Raw genomic sequence first — 23,094 nt, forward strand, 5'->3', positions numbered from 1 at the left:
CATGAATGGCCTATATTTCTTGTTCCTTTGTATGAAAATAATTTTTGTTGAAAACACATTCATAATAACATATTGTGGTAACTCTAGAAATTATATTTGTCCCCCTCCCAGCGAGGGTTTTTATTGTTGCTGCTTGTATATTTTAGTAACTTTCCTGAACTAATTCTCGAATACATTCTTACGTATGTGTAGCTACTGAGTTGTCTTAGCTACTGAGTTGTCTTTTCAATGAGCTTAGTTATCTAATGATAAGATAGAATTGAACTTAAATACCTGCAACTAATTATCTTCATGTCTGCCAAGATACTCTGTGTATAGGTGAGACATACTTTCAACTGTCCATCAGTTTACAACTCTGCCTAGCTTTCACTTCCAGGTTATGTAGAGTCTCAAGAGTCAGTCATTTTGAATAGGGTTTCCCAGGTCCTTCCTGGGCATGCCACAGCCCAGCACATGTGTGTGTCTTCTAGATCCATGGGACTATGTTAGAACATTTCAATTCCCCTGTAGACATCTCATTCCCCAGATTTTGATTTTTGGCAAGCATTTTGTTTAATAAACAATGAGTTCCATATAGGTAAACCTTTATTTCTACAGTGTAAACAAGGGGAAATATTTAAGAAGGGAAAGTACACTAAGTAGCTTCAATTTCCTAATGTATAACCCTACATTTCAGGTCATTAGGCTGCAGAGAGATTGAGAGCAGAACTTGTCTCTCATGAGTGTATTCAGTGTGATTCTTAAAGGCACAAGAACTTGATGCAACATAGCCAGGTGGTAGGATGATGGAAACTTCCCAAACCACCCTTATCCTTGAGTCAGCTGCTATATCTGACCCTTTCCAGGCACAGTCTAGACTGGATCATTATCCAGGAAATTCAGGGCAGATAGAACTTTGCTTAGCCCTCTAGGGAGAGCCTCCCAGATCTAGAGGCACTGTATTCTCTATCCCAAGAGAGTCTTGAGGGCAGGGAAAAGTTTTAACTTTCTGCCTAACACTGCCAAATACCCACTCTGCCCCCTTTAGGAGCCTCCCAGCTCCATCTCCACCTGGTACCCACTCACAGTCTGGGTCTCAGGCCTAAATCTCCTAGGGAAACCCACTCTTCTCGAGACATAATGAATCAACAGAATTGTCATTGTATATCGAAGTTACCATAACTGTTGCATGTTTCAGATGTGCTGTGGGAGTCAGGTCTCTGTCCAGTGACGAGTTGACTAAATGTCTGTGATCCCAGGTCATATTTCTCTTGGCATTATCTTTTTCTCCCTTGGTAAATTGAAAAGAAGCAAAAACCATTTTTTTAAGAACAGAAACCTGACTTACCTATAGAGAACAACCTTGGCCAGTGACACACAAACTTGGACTCCCTTTGAAGGACTGATATGATTATATGTGTATTTACATATGATTACACATGTTGATTATATGTCTCCTTACATGCTTTATGTCTCTCTTTCATAGCCCAGTTGTGTGTTTCAGTGTTTGACACTAGCTTGTACTTCTAATTAGCATTATCATTGTACAAATGCTATTCCTGGCTTGATTTGCACCTCGATGATTTATAAATAATACAAATTGCTCAAATTTCTTCCTAGGTCAGTTCTTTTGAACCATATGGCCAGAGACCATGCTTTCAACATTGGGTTGCCAGACAACATTGTAAACTGCAATGAATTTCTATGTACATTACAGAAAAGACTTGACAAGTAAGTACTTTTTAATGAAATATAATCCAAAATTATTTTAACCTGTTATGAATTTTTTTAATTAATTTGATAGCCAGAAGTAATTAAAGAAATGGAATTTCCTCATTTCTCATGTTGAAGGAGTTCTCATTTTGTGTGACTGCTATTTTACCTAACTCATATTGCTTTTCATGATTTTTTTTTAAATTCATTTATTTATGCATACAAGAACTGGGGTACATGCTGGAGGTGGGGGGGGGCGGGGTGAAAGGATTCACCAGAGACAGAGTGGGGAACAAAACAGGCAGAATGACTGAAATACACTGCTGAGGGGAGGAGCGGAAGAGTTAGGAGAGGTCTGCTGTGCCATGTGGATCACCTCCCTGGCCAGGGATCGAACTCATGCTGTAGTGGCTGTGGATAGCTTCATAGGTTGCATCTTAACCCCTCACACCACCAGGGAGGCCCTGCCTTTCATGAATTTTTAAATAAAACTTGTCATATATATCAAACAATGTATGTCCTACATAAGAGACAGTATGCTCTATAGGATATAACGAATACACTCAATCCTCAGCCTCAGAAATAAACATTATTAATTCCTTTGACTCTCCCAATATGTCCTTCCTCATTAGTATTTCCCCAGAAACCACTATTTTTAGTTTTGGACTTTATAATTCCTTTACTGTTCACTATCCTTTATCTACAAGTTTAGTAAATAGTCAAGTTGTATGTTATTCAGCTTTATGTGAAGTGTAACATACTATTTGCATTCTTTCACTGGTTAGTTTTTATTCACATTTTCTCCTAGGTCATATTCTGGCAATTTGGGGTATCTAGAGCTTTGCTTATAGAAATAAGAAAGGAAATTCTCTTCACCAAAATGACTTTCAAAAATCAGTCTACTTTTCTTTCTATATTTAAATATAATTCTAAGGAATGTCATTTCTCAGCTCAAACTATCTGGAGCAGTAATACTTAAAAAAGAAGTATCAAGGAAATATCAAGTGATACAGATAATTATTAAAACTTCCAAATTCAGATTTTGGTATCAGCACCGTGTTTAAACAAGGTCCTTCACACTTTCATTAAATGATCCTTTATTTGTAAAATAAGACCAGATGTGCCTTCTACTAAGAGTATCAGTAATGAATATCCCTAATCAGCTTGTCACCCATACACTGTTTACAATAAAATAATGTAGTTTATTCCCCTGGCATAAGAAATAGTTGAAAGGTGTTTAATAGAGATGAAAAATTTGAAAATGAAGCAACCACTAAAAAGATTACACTTACTTGTGTGAGTCCAAAAAAGTGGAATTCTAGTGAATGTTGGCTAGAAGTTACAGGCAGTATCAACTCTTATGAAAAAGACTTTTTTTTTTAAATCTGTTTAAAACTAGTTGGTAATCACTACCCCATTAGGCTAGTCAGTGGAGATATTAGCACAGAAGGTACATAAGAATAAGATAGTGGGCCTTCCTGGTGGCACAGGTGGTTGAACACCACACTGTGAAGCTGTCTGCAGCCTCTGCAGCATGGGTTCGATCCCGGTCAGCCAGGGAGAAACCCACATGGCACAGCAGGCCTCTCCCATCTCGCCCGCTGCTCCCCTCAGCAGTGTATTTCAGTCTGTCTGCCTCTTCTGTTCCCAGCTCTGTCTTTGGTGAATCCTCTCAACCTCCTGTGCATCTGGCCTGTACCCCAGTTCTTGCATAAATGAATAAATCTTTTAAAAAGAAAAAAAAGAAGTTAGTAATAACAGCTACTATTTATTGATCATTTCTGTGATAGAATTTTATTCATATATACATAATTGCACATCTATTCACATGTATAAGTTATATATGTATATGTGTAAGTTATTACTAAAATTCCTTTAAATATAGGTATTCTTTCATTTCGAGATCAGAAAATGAATGGTAACAGAACAAGTAACTTGACCAAGTCCACAGCTAACTCCTTGAGCTAGGAACCAAACCCTGCAAGGCAGCTCACAGAATATATCAAACCATGGACTAATTAATCATTATACTTAATGAAAGCCACCAATTTTAGTTATTATAATTTTTGTAGATGATATCTACATTTTCATTTTTAGAATAGATAATTTGATAAGTAAAGCACCAGGTTAATTTTTGGATATTAGCTGTCTTTGTCTTAATTTTAACTGAACAACCAAATTAGCCAACTACAAAATAAACCACAGCATGCATTCTATAAAGCCAAATGAATAAAATAAGAGGGATTATTTTTTTCAATTTTTATTTTCCCCATACAATTGCAACTCCCACCTTTCCCCAACACCCCCACCCCCCCCCCGCCATAGGGTGTCTCTGGTTCATAGTTTTTTGTTGATTTTGATTTTTCTTTCTTATTGTTTAAAATAAGAGGGATAATGAGAAAGATTTCAAAACTCACTTGAAGAGTCTATTATGACCTAAGATGAATAAATATAAGACTTAGGATAATAAAAGACTATTGCAGCAGCTTTCCAAGAGATATTTAATTTATCAGTGTTTATATATTTCTTTTAGCTTGCAGTGCTTATACTGTGAGAAGACCTTTCGGGACAAAAATACACTTAAGGATCACATGAGAAAAAAACAGCATCGTCGGATCAACCCTAAGAACAGAGACTATGACCGATTTTATGTCATCAATTACTTGGTAAGATTTTCTTTTCATCTTTTTATGGCCATCTAATATTTTTAAAGCAGTTAGTATGTAAGTTAAGATGTAATTGAGGGATACTTCCAATCAGTGAGTAACTTTAAAATGATTGGTTTACAAAGCATAACTTGATTTGGTTTGTCTTTAATTTGCCAGATGTTCATATACTAAAAGTCTCTAGAACTCAAAGTGATCTTGACAAAAATTTAAAAAAAAAAACAAAAACAGAAAGTCTTTGCCTATCCCCCTCACTCTCTCTGACTTATTGTATTATCTTTTACCTTGAGGCCAAACACTTATATAGTATTCAAAAACACTTGTTGAGCCCTGGATGTCCTACTAGCTAGATTATTCTTTAAAAAACAATCTCTTGGCTCTCTTCCTCTATCACCATTAAAAATAAATCCTCCCCTTCCTCACAAAAACTTTATCATTCTATTTAGCCAACTTATTTTTAATGGTAATCTTAAAGAAACCAAGTCAATTTGCTGGGCAAGAAGACTTTTATTTGTTTGGCTAATAGGATGGAATAAGGGTTTACTATGTCAAGAGTTTAAAATATATTGAAAACTTTCCTTGCACAGGAACTTCATTCCACCTGCTGGCCTCTGTAGATTACAGTCTCTTTTTATTAAGAAGAGGTATTCATTTGGAGGTAAATGTCACAAGGAGACATTTGGAAATTTAAGAGATAATTTTTAATTGACACAGCGACTGTGGAATACCAATGACCCTACCTCCAGTCTACAAGGAGGGAAACTACTTGTGTAAAGAGAGGGATTCAATAACTCTCCAGTGAGATTACATGTGAGGAGCTCTGTTTCTGTGTATTTTAAACAAATGAAAATTGTTTCTCCCTTAATATGAATGAATTAGAATCCAAACCCACTGACCACAGAAGGCTAATTGAATATAGTCAAACATTTTATCTATTGGGCAGAAATAAGCATCTCCTGGCTCGTTTTAGAAATTTCTGATGTAGGGTAGAATGTTTGTCTGTTCTAACTAATCCTTATAATGTTAAAATAAAATTCTCCTTGAGAAGCAAGTTTAACATGTGTCTGAAGATTGAGTCTGAGAGGTTGCCATGGTTTACTACAAATGTTTTACAACTAGCTAAAGGCAAAGGCAGCCTTTAAGCTCTTCAATCTTTCTTGAAATCACTCAGTCATTAATTCCTTGAGCAAATGCTGCTTCAGGGCCCAGCCCAATCCAATAGGGAAAGGGCTTCAGTGTTAACTCTAAGAAATATTCAACTACTGAAGAAAGCAATGGAAGCAATTTAACAGAACTTCCTTCTGGGGCTCTTAAGCTAATATTCAAGATCTGGGACTAGTGTAACATATATTGCTAGAGGAACATTATATAGCTCCTCTTTTAGAGGATACTTCAAATGGACTGCTCACAACTGGCATCATGTAGTATGACTGTCAAAACTGAAATCATCTCTGAGGGCTAGCTGTCTGTGAAGGCCAGCTGTCTCTAGATGAGAATGCTAGATTATACTGCCCACTGAGTGCCCGGATTTGATGTGGCATGAATCATGACTGGAAAGAAGTGTTCAAGAAAATTAAAAGCTTCAGTGACATATAATATGAAAATGATATCCTTTAGGATAATACTGATAGAAGTATTTTTTTTTAACTAGCAGCATTTGAGTACTTGCCACATGCAAGGCATTTATATTAAATCATTTAATCTTAACCACGTACCTGTGACACAGATTTTAGCATTGTCCTGTTTTATAGGTTATGAGATTAAGGTCTGAGAAGTTGAGTAATTTTTCCAGCTTAGGGGCCTCCCTGGTGGCACAACGGGTTAAGCACCACACTATGAAGCAATCCACAGCCTCTGCAGCACGAGTTTGATCCCCGGCCAGCTAGGAAGCAACCCACATGGCACAGCAGACCTCTCTTGACTCGCCCGTTGCTCCCTTCAGCAGTGTATTTCAGCCAGTCTGCCTGTTCTGTTCCCCACTCTGTCTCTGGTGAATCCTCTCACCCACTGCACCTCTGGCCCGTACCCCAGCTCTTGTATGCATAAATAAATAAATAAATCTTTTTTAAAATTTTTTTTTCCAGTTTACCTAATCTCTTACTTTCCTTCCTTTTTCCCTCAGGTTTACAGTTGAAATAATAATGATATCTGCATGTTAACTTTACATTGAGATTTTTGGTCAAGCAATAGTGATAAAATCATGTTGATCAATTCACTCTCCCTTGTCTAGTCTCTCATAACAAACCAGAAAGGAGCTGACTTTAACAGCTCCTTAAGGGCTCTAAGCTTGGCCTTCTTAGTTCTGTATGCTTTCATCCTGGGGCAAAAGCCAACAACATTAAAAAATTTTTAAACCTGAAATGCGTGGTGGTGCCTTAGCATTTTGGAAATGATGTAAATTTATCTTTAGAAAGGATTGAAGAAGCTAATGAAGACTCTAAAGATGTATACGTGTCCTAAAGTAAAGAGTACCCACAAGAGGCATCACTCTTAGTAGCATTCTAGATTGTTGTAAATAAAGGGCTTAATAACATATAGAATGAGTGTATAAAAGACTTTCCAGATACTAATAGTGGGCAGTTAGAGAAAAATAGTGGGCAGTTAGAGGACCAAAGGTTTCTCAGCGTTCTTTTAGTTGTCTTCTAGCCCCCGTTAATAAAAAATACTTCATGTGATGACTAGGTTCTGCAAGTTTACCTAAGCAATAAATAAAAATGACACTGCATTAATTTTTTAAAGACAAAAAAAAAATTTTAAATGATGAGTGAGACATTCGCTTAATTTCTTTCTCTGAGGAAAAGGGCTGGCAGCAGTGCATGAATGTGGGCAAGAAATGAAAGAACTGTATTAGTCAATGTCTGGACATCCATTGCTCACATTCTCTTCCCCTCAGAAGCAATTTCACTGGCTTCATATATTCTACCAACCTTCAAATGCCTTCCGAGGACAAGATGCTGGTGGAACAGAAAGAAACCAGCAGGCAAACTGGTTGATTTAGTCACCTTGCAAAGAGTTTAAGAGTGTGGTAGGAGAAACACACCTGTAAGCAGTGTAATTTCAACACCTTGTCATGATTTCTACAAAGTTTTTATTTTGACCTTTCCTCCTATAGCAAATATATGCAGTAATTGACCTCTGTTTCAGAGAGAATCTCCAGCGGTGACGGAAGCATCCAGGGTATTCCTAACAGGGTGCACTCAAAGTGAATAAAAGCTGGGACAGCCAAGGGACAAAGACGTTCTTTTTGGCTATCCCCTCAGTTTTGAAATTGACAGGTTCCTTTTTCCTTTGGTGAGATAATTTCCATATTTAATATTTCAGTATCGGTTTTGAGTAACAACACACTTGAAAATACGCTAAAGGTCTTTGCATAGTCTAGATTATCCACTTCAAGTTTTGCTTTATTTTCACACAAACAGAAGGGTTCAGTGCATTGATGGGGTGGCTAAGGTCCCAGGAGGTTCTTGTGCTCAGATTCCTCTACCTCAGAGGACAACAGCCTGCTGGCCATCATCAACACTTCAGCTGCATATTCCTAAGGTGCTAATGTTTCCACCTCTGAGTTTTCTAAAGGGAACTTATTTCTGCAGTGGTTTTACCATTCTTTGATTTAAACTTTTTTATTCTTAAAATATATAAAGCCATTTGTAGGCAAACTGTTTTTCAGAGTTTTGTTGTAGTTCACGTTAATGAAAGAATTTATATTTAAAAACTTCTCTTTCCCTATTTCTATTTTTTTGTGTAAGCATATGTAAGAATGTGTGTTTTGGGGCACAAGGATGCTGGGTCTTTTTTTTTTCCATGTTTTTTTCCACCCTCTCATTGATCATAAACCATCTGATGCAGGGTTTGTGGGGGCGTTCTGAACATCTTTACTGACATGCCTTCCAAAATTTGTTTTTCTTGCATGCTTTGCTTTCGTGATATGATTCATTAGCAAGCACTGTGTCTTAATTTGAGAGTTAGATGCTTTTTTTTCTCTGTGTCTTGAACCCTATGTCATATATTTAACAATACAAGGCAGAGGGCCCTAGGAAAATGTGGGCCACTGTCACATGTCCGTTACTTTTTCCTGATATAGTAATAAACACAGAATTCCCTTTTCCTCTCAAGTGGCAAATGCTTAGTGCTGTATTGCCTAGATAAATCCCTACATGTTGCTCCTAAGTACTGAGAAAGTTGTAAATGATACTTTTTTTTTTTTTTTTTTATAGAGGCATGCTTATTTATTTGTTTGCTGGTTTGTTTGTTTTTTTGTTTATACATGCACTGGGTACAGTCAGAAGCGCGGAGGTGAGAGAATTCACCAGAAGCTGAGCGGGGAGCAGAGCAGGCAGAAGGACCGAAGTACACTGCTGAGGGAGCAGCGGGGCAGGAGAGGTCTGCGCGCCATGCGGACCCTCCTCCGGTGGCCGGGGAGCAGCGGGGATCGAACCGGCGCCGCAGAGGCCGCGGGCAGCTTCGCAACCAGCGCTCAACCGCTGCGCCACCGGGGAGGCCCGATACTTTTGAGTTTGGAAGTTTGACACTGAAAGAAAGCTTTTGTCACTTTTGACTCAAAACATTTATTGATAAGCAACATCTGTCCATATCATTGAGAATGATAATATCACAAATGGCCCATCCTTTAGTAATATCTTACATCCAGAGAGGCCAAATAATGAATTAAAAATTTATTTCATCACCAGCTAACAAGTATCTTGTTGGCAATGTTGAGCACATTCTCAGGTCCATAATGAGGTTCCATACTTCATGATCACTATGGGAAGGACATTATAGAGCCCAAATTAACTGTCTCCACTGACATTATGGTAAATCTTGCTTGTCTGAGTTTATACATCATTTTAGCTGATAGATAATGACAGCTTCAAAAACGTCTCATTAAGTTGATGAGTGATAGATTTTTCCCCCTAAATCTTTTTTTTTTTTTTAAGATTTATTTATTTATTTATTTGTACAGGCACTGGGTACAGTCAGAAGTGCAGGAGGGTGAGAGAATTCACCAGAGCCAGAGAGCAGGGAACAGAACAGGCAGACTAATGAAGTACACTGCTGAGGGGAGCAACGGGCACGGCAGGAGAGGTCTGTGTGCCATGTGGGACCCTCACCCGCGGCCGGGGATCAAACCGGAGTTGCAGAGGCTGTGGGCAGCTTCATAGCCCAGCGCTCAACCACTGCACCACTGGGGAGGCCCCCCTAAATCTTAATGGCACTCATAGTTCTTTGTTTTCAGTTAAATGAATACCTCCCTTGAGAAAAAAAATGTTCACAAATGTTCACAAAAAAATGTTCACACAAAATTCACAAATGAATTTTGGATATGTTCTTCCAAAAGATTATCTGCTTTTTTTTCTTTTTTTGTAAATGACAAAAAAATTTTTGTGACATTGGTTTACAACTCTGTACATAAGTCAGAGGCATAGGATCACACCTCATCAGATTTATGTCAACACACCACACCTAACACCCACAGTTCTCCACCAGGGTCTACTGTGGCCCTTCTCACTTTGCTCTCCTCCCTCCTTTACCTCCTCTCCCTCAGGTAGTCTTTTTTTTTTTTATTTTAATTTTTATATTCCCCATACAATTACAACCCTCTTATTTTTACCCCAAGCCCTCCTTTCCCTGCCCCCCACCCCCCCCATAGAGTGTCTCTTGTTCATAGTTATTTGTTGATTTTGATATTTTCTTTCTTATAGTTATTCTTTTTCCTGGTCCCTTATTTAAGTTTTCTAGATTCCTGCTATGAGTGAGACCATCCGGTATTTCTCTTTTTCTTTCTGGCTTATTTCGCTGAGCATGATCCCTTCCAGCGCCCAACTCAAAATGGATTAAAGAACTAGACATAAGACCTGAAACCATAAAATACATAGAAGGCGAAACACTCCATGATATGCACATCAAAGACATCTTTACAGACACATCACCCAAAGCAGTGATAATGAAGGCAAAGATAAACAGCTGGGACTACATCAAATTAAAGAGCTTCTGCGCAGCAAAAGAGACAATAACAAAAACAAAGAGAAACCCCACCGACTGGGAGAACATTTTTGCACACAACACTAATGATAAAGGACTGATCACAAAAATCTGCAAAGAGCTGATGAGACTCAACAACAACAAAGAAAATAATCCAGTCAAAAAATGGGCAGAAGAGCTAAAAAGAAATTTCTCTGAAGAGGAAATGCAAATGGCCAACAGGCATATGAAAAAATGTTCAGCATCACTTGCAATCAGGGAAATGCAAATCAAAACTACCATGACATACCATCTTACACCAGTGAGAATGGCACATATTAAAAAAACTAGCAACAACAAATGTTGGCGAGGTTGTGGAGAAAAAGGAACTCTCCTGCACTGTTGGTGGGAGTGCAAACTGGTCCAACCACTATGGAGAGCTGTGTGGAGATTTCTGGACCTACTAAACATAGAGCTTCCATATGATCCAGCAATCCCTCAGGTAGTCTTAATTCTACAGTCAGATCGCTAGGGTTTGTTACAGGTTTGGTTTTGTCTGACTTTTGTTTCATTTCTCTGTATTTCACATGTAAGTGAAACCATCCAGTATTTGTCTTCTCCTCGTTTATTTCACTTAGCATTATATCCTCCAATTCCTCCATCCGTGTTATCATAAATGGGAAAAGTTTATTTATTTTTTTTTTTTTTGGTAACTGAATAGTATTTCATTATACACACACACACCACATCTTCCTAATCCACTCATCTGCTCTTAGGCACTTAGGTTGTTTGCAGTTTCCATAACATAACTGTTTTAAGTGATGCTGCAATGAGCATAGGCATGCATAAATTTCTTCACATTAGTGTTTTTGCATTCTTCGGTAAGTGCTTAGGAATTGAATTGCTAGATCCTATGGTAGATCTATTTTTAATATTTTGAGAAATCTCCATATTGTTTTCCACAGAGATTGGGCCTCTCTACATTTCCACCACTAGTGTATGAGGGCTTATTTTCTCCACATTCTTCCCAGCACTTGTTTCTGGTCTTTTTAATATGGACCCTTTTCACTGGTGTGAAATGGTATCTCATTGTGTTGTTTTTTTTAAAAGATTTATTTATCTATGCATACAAGATCTGGGGTACAGGCCAGAGGTGTGGAGGGTGAGAGGATTCACCAGAGACAGAGTGGGGAACAGAACAGGCAGATAGACCAAAGTACACTGCTGAGGGGAGCAACAGGCGAGTCAGGAGAGATCTGCTGCACCATGTGGGTTGCTCCTTGGCCGGCTAGGGGATCAAACTCGTGACACAGAGGCTGCAGACACAGCTTCATAGGTTGCGTCTTAACCCCTTGCACCACCAGGAAGGCCCCTCATTGTGGTTTTGATGTTGGTAAATGTTAATGAAAAATTGCTCATTAAGTGCCTGTTAGCCATTAGTATGTATTTGAACAAATGTCTTTTTAGCTCTTCTGCCCACTTTTTGATTGATTTATTTGTTTCCTTTTTGTTAAGTTGTATATGTTCTTTATGTATCTTGGGTGTCATTCCCTTTTCAGATACATTATGTTCAAATATTTTCTTACATTTGGTAGGGTGTCTTGTTGCTATGCAGAAGCTTTTTAGTTTCATGTAGTTCCATTTTATATATATATATATATATATTTTTTTCCCCCTTGCTGTTAGAGACAAATCCACAAAGACCACGATGTCTGTATTTAAAGCAGATCAGAGTGGGTCTAATGATAATCATAGTTTTGCTACTTAAAAAGCTGTCCATTAATATCCCTGCATCCTTCTTTAGTACTCTGTCTGCTTTTGCATTAGAAAGATTGAGTGGAGAGAGGAGAGGAAAGGAAGGACAAATGACTCAATAGAGAAAATAGAAGTGGGTGGGCCAAAAGAATCATTCCTGTTCATTACTCCATAAAGTTTTGCTGAAACTAAATTTGCCAGACATGATCCTGAAATAGTAGAACTTCTCCATAAACTGTTAAGAGGTAAAAGGAATTTGAGTAGATACTTCAGTACCTGCTGTTGCCTGGTACCATGCTTACCTTACAAAAACCTTTTGAGGAGGATCTAGATTGGCACTGCCTACCTAACTCTGGAAATGTAACAATGAACAAAGGCCGTATCCTCACGGACATTCTAGTGGGGATAGATAGCAAATAAGAAAACAGATAAGGGGAATGTTTTCAGATCATCAGTGCTATGAAGGAAAATAAAATATCATGGAATAAAAAGTAACTTGGAAAGGGATATTGTTTTGGGCAGATTAATTAGAAAAAGAATGGTTGCATCTAAGCAAAAACCAGAATATCTAAGGCATGCAGATATGTGAAGCAGCACTGTTTCACACAGATGAAGTGTAATAGAGTGGGGTGGGGGTGGGGGGGATTGGGACTGGGGGAGGAAGGGACGGGAGAGGACCTTGTAGTGTTCAAGGAACAGCAGAAAGACTAGTGTGGCCTCAACAAACTGAGCAAAAGGAAAAGCTGTGAGACATAAGAGATGATGAGGGACCAGGGTAGACCCAAAAACCATGTCAGGGACAATGAAATTTGTACTAAATGTGATGCAAAGCCATTGGATGTGGCTGCTTTACAGATTTCAGTGTGACTGCTGTCTGGGAAACAGACTGTAAGGACCTCCAGTAGAAAACAGACTCCAGCTGGGAGGGTCTCTACCAAGGATATTTCTGGCTTTTGAGAAAAGATTCTCAAGAGATTCTAATGTGCATTCAGGGTTAGGAAATGCTGGTTTACATTCAAGAGAAAAGAATTTGATTTAAAACATCGTGCTGCTTCTCCAAAAAGAAAAGCCTATTAAAAGCAAAAGCATTTTTGGATATGTCCTTTCTTATCACTGAAGTAACAATTTTAATATATCTTGTGTGAATTTTTTAAAACCCTTGGGTTTCTTGATTTGGGGTTGTTTGTTTTTAATTTATGTATTTGTTTTCTCTCTCCTTCACCAACCCCCTAATCCTTCTGTTATTCCTACACAGGAACTTGGAAAATCCTGGGAAGAAATTCAATTGGAAGATGATCGGGAGTTGCTCGATCAGCAGGAAGAGTAAGACCTATTATTGCTGCTAATTAAGTATAATGTTTTAAGAACAAGAAAACAGCTCTTTAGTTAGGTTTAAAATTATCATTCTGAAGAGATAGAATAAAAAGAAAGAAGGCCTTCTCTCTAAGCCATGAATCCTTACATGTAATGTACCAAAAACTCAAATTCAAAAATTGACATTGACATAAAAATCACAAAAGCAATTGTTATTCCATCTAAAGTGTCTTGTGATAAAGCTATTAATTGAACACACAGGTAATATAGAATTCAGAGAAAAATACAATCCCTAGTGCTTTGCTTAATAACTTGTTCCCCACACCTTGAAATGATGCCATCTTTGGACTCTGCATGTGGCTTTTCATTGTATGAGAGGATATAACTGAAGTTAACCTTCTGTTCATTCCATTGATGACTAACTTAAAACATTCATGACTACTTTTCTTGAAATTATAAATCTGAGAAGTGTTCTTTTTAGTCTAAAAATTTCCCTGTTCTCCACTCTTCATTCAAAGCTGTTCGGACTTTTTTTTTTCTTCTGGTATTTTGATTTTTCTGGTATAGGAATGACAAGAAATTCACAATATGTACCTATACATATATATATATATATATATATATATATATATATATATATATATAAATGCAAGAAGGGGAGAAAACAGTAAAAAGGATCTTACATGCTTTCTGGAGTCTGTCTACCATCAGATTTAACAATTGCCCCATTTAAAATGATCAGTATTTCCTACATGAGATATATATATATATATACAATTTGCCATTTTAAGATATACCATTTGTCATGCAGAAACATACTCCCAGTATCACACCTCACAGCATGTGTGCTTACTGGTTGTGGTTAATGAGAGAGCGCATCACATTTCCTGATATGTTTCCTTGCAAATTAAAACTAGTTGTCTCTGAAAGACATTGCACTGATCTTATGGTGAAAGAGCTGCTCAGAACAGGCAAATATGAGAAAATGAAGCAGCACCTGTTCACTGTTTATATTAATTTCATGGTGCTGCTTTGAATTTCAAAAACTGTATCAAAAAGTCATAATAGAATGTGACAATCTTTACAAAAATGTCAAGAGTTAAAAGAGATTGGCAGGGTTTCCTAGAGAAAAAAAAGGTAATACCAAGTCACTATGTAGTACACCCTCTTGATGAAGGCAATTGCCATACTTCCTATTTCATTTTTAACATAGTGACTGGTCTGATTGGGAAGAACACCCTGTCTCTGCTGTCTGCCTTTTTTGTGAAAAGCAAGAAGAAACAATGGAGAAATTATGTGTGCACATGGAGGTGAGATACTTTTTATTCATTTGAATTTTGTTTTGTTCTTTAAAGGGAAGCTGATACCTTTATTTTCTCAATCATTATGCCCTTCTTAAAAGTACTATAAACTAAACAGAGGTCCATGAAGGAGAACCAGAACACAGAGTAATTTAGTTCATGCAATCAACTAGATGTACATGAGCTTTAGTGTTAAATTTTGCAGGCCATTGGTACCATCCCACTTTTAAGATGCTTATAAGACAATTGTAGTTTAGAATGTGGGACTTGCAACCACCGTTAACGATGCCCAGATAATGAACAGGCTCTTAGTCTTTTTCCTTTACTTCTGTGCTGATGAGTGAGGTGAGCAAGAAGAGAGAAATCTGGCATTCACAAAGCCCTTGGTGGGTATTAGGGGAGATGGAGGCAGAGGCAGTGTAGGGTTTGGTCTTGCAGCCCTTCTCCGCAGTCTGTGTGAGAGGTTACACACTCCCTATACCTCTGATCCTCATCTGGGTGGTAGAGGTATGGAAGGGGGAAGATCTAATGATGCATGACAATATTGCAGCTTGGGGTACAGGAGTGATTATAATAGAAAAATGTTACTCGGTGTTTCTAATATGCTCTCCCTGCCAATAGTATAACTGACTCTTTTGTCCACCTTTCCTTCAATCTCATTCAGAAACAGTCTTCTTAGTTGAGTAAAATAAGAATCCAGAAAGTATTAAAAAGGTCGTGCTCATTTGCTCTCATGAAAGCAGAGAATCAGTGTCTCTAAAACAGATTATCAGCAGTATGTGTGTGTAGTTTCCACTGTTTACATTCAATTCATAATACCCTAAATCTTTGCACTGAAAAGAACATTAGTACCCCACCCCTGTGAAGGGATTCCCCTTGCAGCATCCTTGATTGGTGTCCTCAGCTTATGCTCAGTCGTGTTCAGTAGTAATTTGCGGTGGAATTCCTAACTGTCCTAACTGTGGACTACACGAGCTGCCTTTGCAAGTACTTAGATGGTCTTTATTCTCTGTAAGGCTTTTAAATTAATACATTTACTCAAATGGACAATTGCAATACTAGAACAGAAAAAAAAGAAGTCTGAATTGTAAAACTCAAAAGAAATGTGATTTATGGGAAAATGTGAATGAGAGAAACTTGTGCATTTAAACAGTATATGTGACAGTGTAAAATGAAAAGCAGAATTTATAAAATTACCTATCTGCTTATGGAAAATGAGACCTATATCCCTAATTCTGGTCCAGACACACGATAGAGCAGGGCCACATCTTACCTAGGGCCTGAAGATACTTTAGTCAGACTGCAGAATGCATATAATAGATTATAAAAATTATGGATACAAGCTGTGAATAATTCAAATGTTTTAACTGATTTGACTTGTTTGGACTGTGTTAAGAGGCAATTGGATATAAAGGGAAGTAGTTAGATTTTGAAAACTTCGAAGACAGAAAATGATGAAATGAGATTTAATTTCTACAGTGTTCAAATTTCTGTGGAGTTTGTAACTTTAGCCTGAAGCATTAAATAATTTATATGTTCACAGATATATTCATTCCTCTTTTTAGGATGCACACGAATTTGATCTCCTCAAAATAAAGTCAGAACTTGGTAAGTTTGACTTGGCGGTGTTTTTCCATGCTGCGGTGTTCTTTACACACCACCCTGAAAGTGGTACTACGTTCTGCAGTTGCAATTGGGGAGCACACAGCCAAAATGCTTCTCTCCACAGATGGTCTTCACAGAGAGGCCCAAAACAGTAGCTTGTAATCATCTCGAACTGTAATATTCAAATATGTTTTTTTATTTCATAGTCTTTCCTCCTCTTGCTATATATACAAAAGCTTCAATTAAAATTCCAGTTAATGGCTAATATCTATTTTTAAGTGGTGGGAGCTTGAGGGAAAAGTGTGGGTTTTGACATCAGATGAGAGCCATTATCACAGCTCCAGCGCCCACTGTGTGACCTTGGGCCTCAGGTCAGCAGAATGGTAGCAGGAAGGGAGAATGTATGTAAAACACCTCTGCACAGCGTGGCAGTGTAGCTAGCTTATTTATTATAGATGCACTCAATTGCATCATTCTCTGTGTCATTTTAATAAATTGGGTGCAGCAAGATGTAAAATACTGACTTACTAATGGATCCAAGACAGTAAAAAGCTCACTTCCTACACCTCAGCTCACTACACTTTGCTGCTTTTATAGACACGTATATGTATGTTTTGTACATAATTTGCTTAGTAGTCAACAGCATGGGCTCTGATGCCAACAGCCTGGTGTCAGAACCTGGCTCTTCCACTTACTAGTCATGCCACCTTGGGCAGTTTCCCAGTATTTAATGTGGATAATGTGGGTTTTGTGAGGATTAAAGGTATTAATACATGGAAGTTGATTAGAACTGTGCAAGCACAGATGCCCTATGTAAGTATTGGCTGTTATTATTTGGCATTCTCTCATTATGCATTTTAATTATACTACCTCTTTCAGGTTGGTTAATAAAGAAAAAAGGCCATTATTTTAAAAAAAAAAAATTTAGCAGCACAAAAATGAATCTTATCAGTTATCTAATAATTCCATTAACTCTCGCTTTCAGAATTAAATTTCTATCAGCAAGTAAAGCTGGTCAATTTCATTCGAAGGCAGATTCACCAATGTAGATGTTATGGCTGCCATGTGAAGTTCAAATCCAAAAGAGACTTAAGGATTCACATGGAAGAAGCCAAACATACATCGCTGCTTCCTGAAAGACAAACTTGGGATCAGCCACAGTGAGTTCTACTCAACCAGACGTCCTTTCTTTGCCCCATCTGCTTTATTTTGAACCTTTATTCGATTTGTCTAAAACTTGAATAAAAAAGAAGTGCATATTTATCATAAAAAGTAAAAATCTTCAAAAACCTTATTTTTAAAGTAATACCCCTCTTACAAATGTTAACAACTATTTCAGATTTTGTGGTGTGGAGACAGATGCAATAGATATAAAAATATAGATTTTTTAATTAATGTTTTAACAAAATATTGTGAGCATCTTTCCATATCTAGTACACATTTTTGCATTTTTAATGGCTGCCAAGTAGCCCAATGGTACAGATAAATCCTAATTTGTTAGATATTTAGGTTGTTTCTTATTTTCTGCTCTTACAAATGATGTAGTAACTATTCATTTGTCTGCAAATTTGCACACATATCTAATTGTTTCATTTAGATAAACTCCTAAAAATGAAATTGTTGTGTCAAGTATGCAACTATTGGGGTTCTCAGTATTTCTTTCACATCTGAGCACTTTACAGAAATTTTGCAGGTGCTCAGTGGTATGTAAATGTGAAGTCTTGTCAGACTCCTAGGTATCCTTTGCCAGTCCAGCCTTAGCTGGACTGGTTCTCACATAGCTCTGGATAACCTCAGTTGAAGGAACCTCAAAAAGGCTAAAGTCTAATGACCCAGAGATTCCTTAGAAAATCCCAGATTTGTGAGAGATAAAATCAGCCCTGTATTGACCTGATACCCTTTTCCTATAATTCTTTGTCCAGAAAAGGAAACAGAAAAAAACAGACTTAAAATTCAGTAGATGGCATGAGTTTATCTTTTTTGATTGCTGCATGGATGGAGCTGGAAGGGATCATGCTCAGGGAAATAAGCCAGAAAGAAAGAAAAAAAAATACTAATTATAATAAAGTGAAAATCAAAATCAACAGGCAACTATAAACTAGAGACACACGACAGGAGGGCGAGAAGGGAGCAGGATCAAAACAAGGGGGTAAGAATTTTACAGGGACGATAACCAAGATGTAAATGCATACATTGTACAAAAATGAAAAATGATGTAAGAAATATATAAAATAAACTTTTAAAATATTCAGTAGATGTTTAAAATTTTGACCACCCAGAATGAAGAAACCAGTAATGATCAGGTTGGAAAACCAAACACGAGAGAAAACAATTATTTTATTTTTTTTAATATTTTATTTTATATAATTCTTACATCATTTTTCATCTTTGCACAATGTATGCATTTTCATTTTGGTTATATTCCCCATACAATTGCACCCCCCCCCTTATTTTGACTCTAATCCTTCCTCTCCCACTGCTCCCTCCCCCCAACCCTGTAGTGTCTCTCTGGTTTATAGTTGCTTGTTGATATTGATTTTTACTTTGTATTGATTAGTCTTTTTCCTGGTCTCTTATTTAGGTTTTCTAAATTCCTGCTATGAGTGAGACCATGCGGTATTTTTCTTTTTCTTTCTGACTTATTTCGCTGAGCATGATCCCTTCTAGCTCCATCCATGTTGCTGCAAACTGCATGTGTTTATCTTTTTTGATTGCCGAGTAATATTCCATGGTGTATATGTACCACTTCTTCTTGATCCAGTCATCTATTTTTCAGCATTTGGGCTGTTTCCGTAGCTTAGCTATTGTAAATAGTGCTGCTATAAACATAGGCGTGCAGGTGCCCTTTGGAATTAATGAAAACAATTATTTTAAAACAATAATTTTCATCAGGTATTTGAAGATTAGTGTATGAAAGAGTATCTGTATTTGAACATTGTAACTTATGAAGCAGAACTGGAGTGAGCCTATGAGAAAAAAATGAAAGGAATGTCATTTCATTCATGACCAACTAGGAAGGATACTAGATTCACTAAAACTGATATTAGCCAATAAAGACCAAAATAAAAATAAAGCAGAAATCTCATTCCTTCTAGACTTTGCAAAATATTGTTGAAATTTTCAGTAAAGAAACCAGCAGAATTATGATAATGTGTACAATTCAGCTGCCTAGAAATTTTCTGGAAATGTATTAGTTTGGTAATTCAGTATGTCTGTGATTGTTTTCAGGTATTATTTTCCAACCTATGAAAATGACACTCTCCTGTGTACCCTGTCTGATAGTGAAAGTGATCTGACAGCACAGGAACAAAATGGAAATATTGCCATCATCAGTGAAGACACATCTAAACTGTGTGCTTTGAAACAAAGCAGTATTTTGAATCGGTTGCTTCTACATGAGCGCTTAAAAAACTAGAAGGAACTGACACAGAACCAACTTTCCTCGCTTTTCTCCTCTAAGGCAGACATGAAGTATAGTTTAAATCTGAACATCAGCAAAGTCCTTGGTGCAGTGAACTTTTTCAAAAAATGAATGTTATTTTCAAAAATTAAGTAGAAAAATAAAATGTGACTTTTTGTATTTTGACTCTAAAGTTTTATTATGAAATCATTGTACTTGAGCTCTTTTCATTATATTCATAATTATCTGTAATAAGGACAATGCTCAAATCACAAGAAATGAATGTTCAAATCATTCAGAAACCTAATTTTATCCAGTGGTTTCAGTCTCTTCCTACATACTTTTCCATCTAACAAATCACAGAATTTGACCTATGAGTGCCTTCTCTAGTACATGGTAAGCTATGTATGTAATGACCAAAAGTGGAACCACGGAAGAGAGGAAAAATTATTTGAGACCTATATAATGCACAGATTCAACCCCATTTCAGAGTAATCAAGATTGACTGTATTCTCACGACTGCCTGGAATTAGCAAACTCCCTGGAAATAGACATCAGGCCATATAACTTTATTTCTTCTACAATGTATTTATCACTAATACATAAGCATCCTTTTAAAAAACATAACCTCAATACCATTATGACACCTAACAAAATTAACAATAACTTCTTAATATCCTATGTTTTCATTCTTCCTTAGTTGTCCCAAAAATGTCTTTTTTGTAATTTTATTGGCTGTAAGACAAGTATTGTATGCCTGATAAGACATAATAAGGAGGACAAAATAATCACTTTTAGTAATGTATACAACTTGTATAATGTGAATATAATGAAGAAATATCATTCATACCCAAACTGAGAAACCCCTACTCTTCAGAAATCAAGACATAAAGACTGAAATATTGTTCCAGATTAAAGAAGACTAAAGAGAATTCAAAAATATCGAATGCTGGATTGAATCCTAGACCAAGGAAAAATTTTTTTCTTTTGCTATAAAAGAATTAGCTGAGGGCCTCCCCGGTGGCGCAGCGGTTGAGCGCTGGGTTGCGAAGCTGCCGTGGCCTCTGCGGCGCCGTTCGATCCCCGGCTGCTCCCCGGCCACCAGAGGAGGGTCCACATGGCGCGCAGACCTCTCCTGCCGCCCGCTGCTCCCTCAGCAGTGTACTTCGGTCCTTCTGCCTGCTCTGCTCCTGCTCTGGCTCTGGTGAATTCTCTCACCCTCCCGCGCTTCTGACTGTACCCAGTGCATGTATAAACAAACAAACAAACAAATAAATAAATAAAACATGCCTCTATTAAAAAAAAAAATTAAAAAAAAAAAAAAGAATTAGCTGAATAATTGGCAGAAATTTTTTTTTTTTTTTTTTTTTTTTTGGTGGGACCCTCGCCGGTGGCTGGGGAACGAACCAGCGCTGCAGAGGCTGCGGGCAGCCTCAACCGCAGTGCCAACCGCAGTGCCACCAGGGGAGGCCCAATTGGCAGAATTTTAATAACTTCTGTTATTGATGTTAGTTTCTGGTTTTGATTGGTCTTAGTTTCTGGGTTTTGATAATTGTACTACAGTTAGGTATGAGAATATCCTGTCTTTAGAAAATGCACAATGAAGTGTTTAGGAGTCATGAAAATTTGTTTGCAACTTACTCTGAAGAAACTTACATGGATATAGGGAGAGAAAATGATAAAGCCATGTTATAGATGTTAGTATTTGAAGCATCAAGGTGAAGGGTATGTGAGAATTCTTAATACTGTGGCAACTTTTCTGTAATTCTAAAATTGTTTCAAAATAAAAAGATTTTTAAGATGACTTATTTCAATTGGTTTGTTTAAATCAGATTTCAAATGAGATTCTATATTGCATGTGGTTCCTGTGGTCCTTAAAAATCTTAAAATTTATAATAGTTCATGCTCCTCTTTGTAAAATGACACTTACTTGTTAAAGAAGCTGGGTGTTTTGGATGCCTTTAGAGTCATTTAACATGTCTACTATCACTACTTTTCATGCAAATGACAGACCTAGAAGCTCCTTTAAATTTATGTTCAAAGATTTTTACAAGAATAATTCACAAGAGCTACTATGTGATTCCTGTTGCATCACATCAGGCACATATTTCTTGTGCCACTTTTGGGATGTGAGACTGATTCGTATATTCAGATATTGTCAATCTGCTGCATCAATATAGTTTCCCATCAGTATTTCATCTAACCATTTTCATAGCCATTGGTCATTGTTACCTAGATCTATTTTTTAGGGCTTACCAAAGATTTCCTTATGCGATCACTTTTTTACAAGTGGATTCTTTATAAACCTGTATGCTGGAGTCCTGGACTGTTCTAGTTTTCAGTTATGAAAGACAGTAGATAGGTGGTGCCCAAGACCAATCTTGAAGTGATAATTCCTGTCCAGAGTCTCAGCGGTAATCTCCAATCACAGGATCCAAAGTCAACTAGATTTGTCAACTATGTATCTCATCGTAGCTTTAGATTTCTAAGCCTCTGTTTGTACAGTCTTACTAGCCTTCTTGAAAATCAAGCAAAGAAACGGGGGCCCATTTGTAATGAAAAATGCCTAAGTTAAAGACAATTAAGTTAAATTTTTTTAAAACTTAAGATTAAGTTGTCTAGAATTCTCTGTCACTAGGAAACAGATTTGTTGGGGAAATCAAGGAATGTTTGGAGTGTTTCCTAGAATTTGCTTCAGTCTTAGAACTAAAGCATGAAAGGGAAGAATAGACTAGAAAACAACTTTATGAAGGAGAAAGAGGGTGGCTGGGTATACACCTTTGCAAGGAGAATTATGATCTTGTTTTCAGGTAGATAGGGCAGAGAACTCATATCTGTTTTTTCTCAATTGCCTTCAGCTCCAAAGTAATCTTTAGACTAGAATGGCATATTTTGGAGAGGCATATCCTGATCTCCTACAGTCTCATATGTCACCCTGAGGGAAGATCTGTTGATTCTTCCCACAGGAATGGTAAAAACATCTTGTCAACATTCACTTCTTGAGGGAAATTCCTCCCAGTCGAGTTTAACTTCATAGATCAAGGAATTCAGATAACTTACACAGATGGCCTAGCATCCTGGTGTAGCTGAAATCAAGACTCACTGAGTTTCTGTTATGGAAGTTCCAGCTTTCTGGGAGTATCATTTGTCTTGATAACTACTTGAAGATCTTGGTATTGATTTTTCTTTTGTTAAATTTTGTTAGTGTTAAGTGTTTTGATGATATACTTTAAAAAAGACATAAACCAGAAATTTGGTGTTCAACGTCTGAGAAGGCCCTCACACAAAGATGGAGGAGGCTGTAATGCTAAAGGATCCTGATAGTGACTGCTACAACTATAGAGGTTACAGTAACACAAAAGAGAAGGTGTCCTGTAAATAGCAGTCCTCTGCACATTGTTTA

At 37.2% G+C, this 23,094-nt stretch overlaps 1 protein-coding gene across 1 annotated transcript; it reads left to right on the plus strand.

Moving 5' to 3' along the window:
• Nucleotides 1–1,579: 1,579 nt before the first annotated feature.
• Nucleotides 1,580–19,831, plus strand: LOC119235075 (zinc finger protein 277-like; the record flags this gene model as incomplete). Its single annotated transcript, XM_037498115.2, has 7 exons — nucleotides 1,580–1,710; nucleotides 4,226–4,358; nucleotides 13,327–13,394; nucleotides 14,599–14,695; nucleotides 16,252–16,294; nucleotides 17,277–17,451; nucleotides 19,520–19,831. Coding segments are annotated over 7 exons (834 nt in total), but the record flags the coding sequence as incomplete, so codon positions are not given.
• Between the last annotated feature and the right edge of the window lie 3,263 nt (nucleotides 19,832–23,094).

Source organism: Talpa occidentalis, unplaced genomic scaffold, assembly GCF_014898055.3.
Source record: "Talpa occidentalis isolate TD23 unplaced genomic scaffold, MPIMG_talOcc4v2.1 talOcc4.899, whole genome shotgun sequence".
In the NCBI taxonomy this organism is placed as follows: domain Eukaryota; kingdom Metazoa; phylum Chordata; class Mammalia; order Eulipotyphla; family Talpidae; genus Talpa; species Talpa occidentalis.